This window comes from Cyprinodon variegatus, unplaced genomic scaffold (genome assembly GCF_000732505.1).
Source record: "Cyprinodon variegatus isolate N-32 unplaced genomic scaffold, C_variegatus-1.0 Scaffold1542, whole genome shotgun sequence".
Lineage (NCBI taxonomy): Eukaryota > Metazoa > Chordata > Actinopteri > Cyprinodontiformes > Cyprinodontidae > Cyprinodon > Cyprinodon variegatus.
Window position 1 is genome coordinate 83,312 of NW_015151995.1, and position 8,677 is coordinate 91,988.

The following is an 8,677-nucleotide window of genomic DNA, read 5'->3' on the forward strand; positions in this document are numbered from 1 at the left end:
TTATCGACGATCAGAGTCTGAGTAATGTTTTATTTTGAAAAATATAAAAAATTGAGGTATTCTCTCTCTCTTACTCTCTCTTATCATTTATCAGTCTTGGGGTTTAAATTAGTTTCCTTTTTCCAGATTGCCTGAGAGTGTGTTTTACGTTTTTATGGATTGTGTAGGACTGACAGATTTAAGAAAAAAAAATTTAATCAGCGCTTTTAGCCTTTTTAGTGTGGTTTTTACCCATTCCGTTTTTGTCAACGATGTGCATTACAGTCGAGCCACTGCTTTCAAATCCCGTATTTTAAATTATTTAATAGAGCAGCTCCATCTCACTGCGGAGCTGAGGTTGACCTGATTTTTAGTCGCACAATGTGAAAAGCAAGATCGCATCAGAGCGTTGGGTCACACATACAGCGTGAGCTGTGAAATCACAATGCGCGACTTAACTCTGCGGTTTAGTCATTCAGTGTAAGAAGTAGCTGGATGCAACGACTGAAAAAATCGCACAGTGTACGCCCGGCTTAAGTCATTCAATCCTTATGAGAGAGGTCAATTTTTGAATTATGCCTTACATATCAGATTATTTGAAATTTCCTGACCTTTGTATGGGGTCACCATTTTTAAACAGTGTTCCAGAACCTGACACAAGAGCAAGACAAAAACAGAAGTAGCAAATTATTTGTTTGGTTACCTCTAAAAATATTTGAAAATATCTGCCCCATAAACTCAACTACACTGTTCTTCTGTACATAGAAATCGCTGAAACTACCCAACAGATTTTCTGTGGTTTTGTGTTTTTGTGATGACTGTAGCTTTCACATCGATTTTTAATATTCCTATCTTTTTTAATTATATATTTCATTAAATATTTTTCATAGCAGTATAACCGTTTCTGTGAACATATAGCATATAATTGGTCTTGGAGAGTTTGTCAAAGGCCTTACCCTTGTGGCTGAACAGTTCAGTCAGTAATGTGTCCGCTGAGGTGATCACAGCAGAGGACTCTGTTGGTAACTGATTTAGGAGCCTGGCGATGGTGTCAAGCCTGCGACGAACAGGTGGACTCAGCCATTCTGCTCTGGACAGACCAGGCAGGTCAGCGGGCAACGACACAGTGTCCAATACCTGTAACTCAAACAGGAAGTGGTACATATGAGTTTTGCACAAGACCTGCAAATCTAATTTCTTAAGAAATTATGACTTATGTGCCTGTTGTTTTTCGCTCCGCAGGCCTCCTGAGTTGTTCAAAAACATGACTTTGAGGGGCTGAAGGGCTCGTGAAATGGCTGCTGTGACCTCAGTGGGGTTGAGCACCAACGAGCATCCTCGTCCGTCTCTCCCCACTGGACAAACCAACGGGATGCTCCCACAGTTCAAACACCACTGCAGGAGACTGATGTCCACAGCAATAGAGTGTGAAGCACTGCAGAGAAGAAATCAAAATTAAATAGATGTTGGCAAACATGATAGAAAGAAGAGTTGCAGAGAAAATAAATAGTGCTATACATAGTCAACGTCAAATATCCAGATTCACTCTGTTTCTAACAACCATGTTGGTAGGTAGAATTACTTTAGAAACGTCTCAGAAAGTTGGATTTCCAGGAATTTTTCTACAAAACTTGCAGACCACACGTTTTGAATGTAAGCAAATGTGACTCTGAAACATTGATAACAAGGATCACCTTTTGAAAATAGCATGAATCGGATCTGATCGCTGTCAGCATTTAACTGTATATGGAGACTGTATCTGCAAGCTGTACAGATGTAAAAATAACGATAAAAAAAATTAGATTTTATTTAAAAAAAACTTTCAGGTCACCCATGGACACTTCACACAATACACAATATCAGAAAGTACATACATTAGGATATATTGCCGAAATGGAGCTAAAATCAGTTGGAGAAACCACCTGAAACCATCCCCCTTCTCTTCTCCACAAAGGAGAACAAAGGATTCCCGCCAAAAAGGAGAACAAAGGATTCCCGCCGAAACAAGAACAAGAACGTACCGGCCCTCTGTGGGAGGCGGCCACCTCAAACGGACCAATCAACCGAATACTCCAACAGGAAGTGCCTCGTGTCACTCATGGCACGGACCAATCAGCATGGTTTAAAACCCAGCAGCAGACATTTTTTCTCTTACTTTTCCGGTGGGTTTTTAACCCGATAGGAGAGGCTCCATTTCACGTGAAATACCAGAAGAAAGCTGACTGGAAGTAGCTTTCGTTTTCCTGCGTCAAAAGTCACGGATCGTAGTGTTCCATCCTGCATAGCGGCTGCGCCAACTGAGGAGACAGAAGCCTGTGAGCTGTGTGTGTTTTTCCCCTTTTTGTGAAGACCGGCCGGAAGGATGCTTCCCGCCGATTACTTCTCCAAAATCCATCCTCTTCAACTCATGAGCATATCAGGCCCTCTGCTGTAGCATCGAACTGACTGAAGTTTCCGAGACCGGACCCGGGGCTGAAGGAGATCCGCGCGACCGGAGCCAGACCACATGCTCCCTCGGACCCATGCTCCTTCACGGACCGGGCAACTCAAAGTAAAATCAATTTCCTTTCCTTTTGATGCATTAATGAGGTGCTGCGCTTGGGCGAGAGACAGGTAGATTCAGGGATTTGAATTAATGCTGAATTTTTAATCTGTGCTGATTAAGAGTTTGTTCATTTGGTTGAAATAATTTTCTGTTCTTTATTCTCGTTTCTGTGCTTTCCTGTCCTCTTGTTGTTTCTGCTTTGAGATAGTTATAAAGTTATCACATTCAGCCACGTGTGGTCCCGTGGTTGCCACCATCTTGATTACCGATTGTTCCTCCCCCCATTTGTCTTTGTTCTTCTCACCACGTGGAGAATGAGCTACACCCATTCACACAGACAGCTACATTGTCTGGCAATGTGTTTTGCTAAACGATTTCTGCTGCTATTGTTAATACATTTTTAATCATTTTACCAATATTAAGCTGGATGTGTTAATTTTACTTGATCAATTGCACTGTTATCATTATACCCGCTGCTAACGGACATCAGTGAATGTATTAATATCTGGCATATTTTGGACAATCTCAGACGCCAGTAAATGGACTCTTATGGTTTTATTTCTTTGTTTTCTATCTCATTTTATTCTTTATTTTTGATTTTTTTTTTAACTAGTCATTTAATCTACCTCGTGTTTATTTTTCTAGTAGCGTGTAGTGTTTGCATAGATGTTAGATTTTCTGTAATCCTAAATTATTTGAATAAAGACATCATTGGTTAATCTGTAGTGGTTTTGGTCGTTCATATAACGGAGGGTTTATCACTCAGGGTGAATCCACCCCCTTTTGGTAATAGTGTGAATAAACAGAGATAGAAGGTTCTTTATTGATAATTTAATAGCTTTGATGATAACTTAACCTGGGCCACTAGATTTACAATTTACAATTATCCACCTAAGAACACTAAATTGATTTTGCCTTCGATTTTGAATAGAATAAATAATTAACTATAACTCCAGTTCTAGTTAACCATCTATTCATTATCTGCAGGACATTATTTTGCACAACACAGGTGGGAGTGAATTCCAGAGTTAAGGACCAGACCAGGAGAAAGCTCTTTTCCACAGGATGACAAGGCAGGCAGGAGGCTTAACAAGGTGAGTGGAAAAGGACAATCTAAGAGTATGGATGGGGCATGGTTACATGTGACTTTGAGCTACTTTGACTTTGAATCCAAGCGTTTCATCGGCCTATCTGATCGGCCTTTATGGAGACCGCCAATCAAACTATTGAAAGCCTTTATCGGCCGATACCGATCAGTGACCGATCAATCGGAGCACCCTTAGATTCTGGAGCTGACAGAGAGCCAGTAAAGACCCTGTAAGACTGGGGTGTTGGGAAGGGAATGGGGGTTTTATTTAATTAAAAGAGCAGCTGAGATCTGGACCAACTAAAGCTTAAAAAGATATTTAAGGGGAAGGCCAAAAAGAAGAGAGTTGCAGTGATCGATACAGAAGGTGAAAACGTATTGGATCAGAACAGAAGCAGAGTGTGTGCAAAGAGAGGGAGAAAGACAATTAATGTTTTGTAGGTGAAGATAAGCAGAATGGGTAACGTTATTGATGTGGGAGGTGAATGAAAGTGTGCTATCAACGATATCACCCAGACTCTTGACCTGAGAAGATGGAACTGTCAAATGTAAGAGAGGACCTGTCAGTCTTGGATAAAACTGTTTTGGTTCGTACCACAAAGATCTCTGTTTTGTCGCAATTCAGCTTCAGGATGTTAGTATTGAATCATGCGTTACTTTCAGCAAGACAGAAGATGAGAGATAAATGAAGTAGTTTGCTGTTAGGCTTACCAGATAAATAGGGTAGCTGGGTGTCACCCGCATAACAATGAGAATGGATATTTAATTGAATTGAAAGATGTTACTAAGTGGCAAAGGTAGACAATAAAAATCAGGTTTTGCAAAATTGCATATTTTTACAATATCTCTGATAATTTAGAAATTATAACCCATCATGCAAAAAAAAAAACTAATTGGTCTTTGGGGCCCTCTAGTAGATAGGTTAATCTGCATATGAGCCTGCAATGCATATCAAAACTTATATAGCACAAATAAAAGCTAAGTAGACAAAACAGTGTCACAAACATTTTAAATGCAGCTTTTGCATATAATTATCTAAATTTACAGTTTTTAAGAACTAATTTTCAACTGTGAATTTACTTGTTTCTTCAATGATAGTCTATTTTTTCCTTTGTCTATTAAAATGAAACAGAAAATTAAGTAGCATTAAAAAGAAATGGTACAATTTGTTGATCTTAATATCTTGAAATTAGCGGGGCTTAAATATTTTTCATAATAAAGTTTATAATTTCTTTTTGTCTTTTGCTGAGGATATTTCAGCTTTTTTACAATATTGCACTGAATTTTATGCATTCTGAGCTATTAACCCAACTTAAGTTCCACCATGTCGCCGGCGACCCGGTAGGTTTTAAGAGGTTAATGTGCAGAACTCAGTAACCTGTAGTTTAATCCAAATAATGCCGGAAAAATTAAGGTTTTAGGTAATGTTATCCATACAGCAATTTCTTTTAAAATTTATGCATATTTATTATTCTTTAGAGTAAATCACTGTGATTTTTATTTTTCTTTAGAGTGGAATTCTTAAACAGGGGGTGCGCAAAACCTAGGGAGTCGAAGGAGGTACTGCATGGGGGTAGCGAAAGTTTTGGTTGATTAGACGTTTTTTTTTTTTTTTATTATTCCCCCCTGCAATTTTTTCCACTAATTGAAATGTCTTTAAATGCACATCAAAATGAATTCAACACACTGTAGTAAACAGATAAATGGAGGCAGAAGATGTCTTTCAGTCATCAATGCACGCATTCAGTGACACACAGGAGCTCTTTCAAGCAGGGCACCGTTTCATTCACAACACCTGACCCTCAACAAAGAATCAAAATCAGGTATACTTTAATAATCCAAAGGCAAAATTACTTTCATTACATGACTCCAACTGTTAAAGAGTGACTATAGGATTAGTTGGATATAATATAATATATATAATACAATTTCACACAATATATATAATTAGGGGGTCCCCGCTCCATCTCGCCATCAGGTTGTTGGTCCTTAGCCTGGAAGACGTTTAAAACCCCTGCTTTAGACTTATATTCAGTGTTTTTTTTCCAGTTGCTTGATTAACTATTAAGTAGAGGACCGCTTTTGTTTTCACAGTCTGTTAGTGTTGCTATTTGACGGTGTTTTGCTGTGTATTTTACTGACTTCTTTATAGTGTATGGTGAAATTATCTCCCAATTTGTTGGTTTCAATTCTATTGCTCCAGTGAGAACAAGTTTCTATAAAATCTGAAATACTCTTCGACATCAACGGCACTGTCTAGTATATGCCGTCATTGACCTATACTCTGCGTTTGTCTTTTTTCATCTTAAATCAAAAGACACTTTTTATTACAAGATAGATCAAATATATCTGAAATGTGTCATGTTCCAGGGATAAGTTTTAAAATGTCAGTGGTGGTCAGAGCAACTTTTTTTCTCTCTTTCTTTCTCCCAACCTGCAGTTTGTCATATTAACAATAGATTTATTTAATTTACACAATGGCCAAATGTGTGAAGACTAATTTCAGTAGCAGCGCATGCTGCTAGGACCCTTGTGGTATAAAATAAACCTTATGAGAATTTATATGCAACTGGGAGTATAATTATGAAAAATAAATTGTTTGATATTGGTTAAATTAAAAAGTTAATTTAATTTACCACACATCTGAAATATTGTGTGAGTTGCACTATATTTATGTATGCCATATTTTTTTGTTTATAATGAAAGAACAATATACCAAGTGAAATGTTTTATAACTTAATATTTTTTAACATCACAGTCTTCAAACTGACTAAATAGCTTAAAGCAATGCTTTCAAGCAAATTAACAAAAACAAATTGTACTTACTGTGTGGGGAACTAAATAGGAGTCATGCTATTCCAGAAGAAAAAAAAAGTGCTGAATTGTATAATCTGTTTTTCTTTCAGTGAAAAAGAAACAGTAAACAAGCAAGTGAATTCATAATATTGAGCAAGTAGGAAGCAACATGTGTTGCCAAGGAAAGCCAGCTTGTCAGCCAGTGTTGATAAGGCTATCTTCTGACGATCTGAATATCTCTCACGGCACACTAGTATGCCGTGGCACACTGGTTAAGAATCGCTGCTCTAATTGGACATCTTTAAAGTCTTTGTTCCTATAGCTAACAAGGAAATCAAACAAACTTTTAGCCTTCGGCTCAGGGCAGATCTTTTTTTAGGGACGTAACTGAATTAATGGCTCAGCTTCATTGTGTCTTCTCTTTAGCCAAGTAAACTAGCCCCACCCGCCAGCAGCCAAAATCTTTTTTGCCTGTGAGTCGGTCTAGCCTCGATCTATGCTCCAGGCCCTAAATCTGGCAGGCCAATAACAACACAGAGATATGTTCTGAATGTCTGGATTCAAAGTGGGCGGGGTTTTGAGGGCATGATGACAAAGCTGCACGATGCTGGAGAAAGCACAACAGTAGCATGCACAGCAGCAGCAGCAGCTGCAATCCATTGAAAGTTCTCTTTCTGTTGCTGTGGTTCAGTAAAAGTATGTTTTAAGATAATTTCAGTCGAGAATATTATACTGTAAAGCGTCACTATATGGTCCATTTACTGATTTAATGGGTAATTAAAAAAACAATTTCCGAAGTTATGAGGACCGTGGTAAGCAGCAGAGCTCCGAGGCTAATGGCAGCCAAGGCTAACCGCAGCCTCGCTGCAGCGGCCCTCTCTCGGCATAGTCTTGTGTGAAGGACCGCTGGCTCTGATAGTGTTTTTTGACTCAGCTTTGAAATCAGTTTTGGAAGGATTAGACTTGGGGTTTTCGTTGAAACGCGAGCAGGAAGCAGCTCTAATCTCATTCATTTTTGAGAAGGACATATTCCAACAGGCTGTTTGTTTACACTCCCCCACCAGCTTCCTGTTGCACCAGACTAAATAACACCTTTCATCTCCCATTTATGCTGGTTTGTCAGGCTATCTCCTCTCAGTTTGTGTTCAAGACACCTCGCCCCCTGTAGTAGAGACTGACATTTTTTCGGGATTCTCACGGGTCAGGGGATTCCCGTGGGATGGGAGTCAGTATTAGTAACGATCACGTGATTGGGACGGTACAGGATTAAACATTAACGGGAGCAGACGGGAGCGGGAGCAAACCAATAATAACTAAAAAAAAAAAAACTAGGATCGATGCCAAAAAATAAAATAAAATAGAAAAAAAAAATCCAGTACTGGCGCGGCACCGCCATTTTGTAGTTTTTTTCCTTGAAGCCTACACTATATGCGAATCAAAAAAAACTACACGACCCAAAAACCAACAGTGCTTCCGCTCTGAGTTTTTCACCCGCGCTCAAAAACAACAAGAATGGGAGTGGTGTGGGAGCGGGAGTCATTCTGAATGGGAGCGGGATGGGAGTGGGAGTAATTTCACCAGGAGTGGGACAGGACAGGATTTAGATTTCTACTTTGGCCCGGGATCGGGACGGGACACCATTTTTTTTCTGTGGGAGTGGGACGGGACAGGAGTGAAAATCCACTCCCGTGTCAGTCTGTACCCTGTAGCCAATAGGCCTTTTACTCAGCTGCAGCTGCATTATTTTTTTAATGAAAAACAATTACTGATGCTGGTATTACTCAATGCTGTTACTCTCAACACTACATATATGTAAACAATAGTGTCTATGTGTCTATCCCATTTTCTTGGTTATTGATCAACAAGATACAAGAGAAATCTATTTCGGCTAGAAAACAGAATGGTAGATGGTCCAGGCGTGTAAAACCAAAACATGACCTCCAATCCCAAAACTCTCCAAAATAAAACAAAAAAAACTAAAGGAAATTAAGCAAAAGCTTTAAATTGAAATAATACATTAAAATACAAAAATACAATTGTCCTTAGAGGGAGCCTTGACAGAAAACTGCCAGTATTTCTGTTGGACAATGCACACTTGTCTATGCTGTTAACAATTCCATTAAAGGAATAGTACACCCAAAACATGATTAGCCTTCATTTTCTACTCACCCCCATGCTGAACAACACTCTGGAGTACTTTTTTGATATCTCAAATGCATCTGGAGATCTGGGAGGCTTCTTGCTGTCTGCTGACATTCAAATAATGGAGG

The 8,677-nt window shown here is 39.0% G+C and overlaps 1 protein-coding gene across 1 annotated transcript in view; it reads right to left on the reverse strand.

The window, feature by feature from the left end:
- nags (N-acetylglutamate synthase) overlaps positions 1-8,677 on the reverse strand; it is a 34,597-nt gene that overhangs the window by 10,619 nt on the left and 15,301 nt on the right. Inside the window, 3 exon segments of the mRNA XM_015403685.1 lie at positions 591-630; positions 936-1,116; positions 1,201-1,414. Of these exon segments, the coding sequence (XP_015259171.1) occupies positions 591-630; positions 936-1,116; positions 1,201-1,414 (435 nt within the window).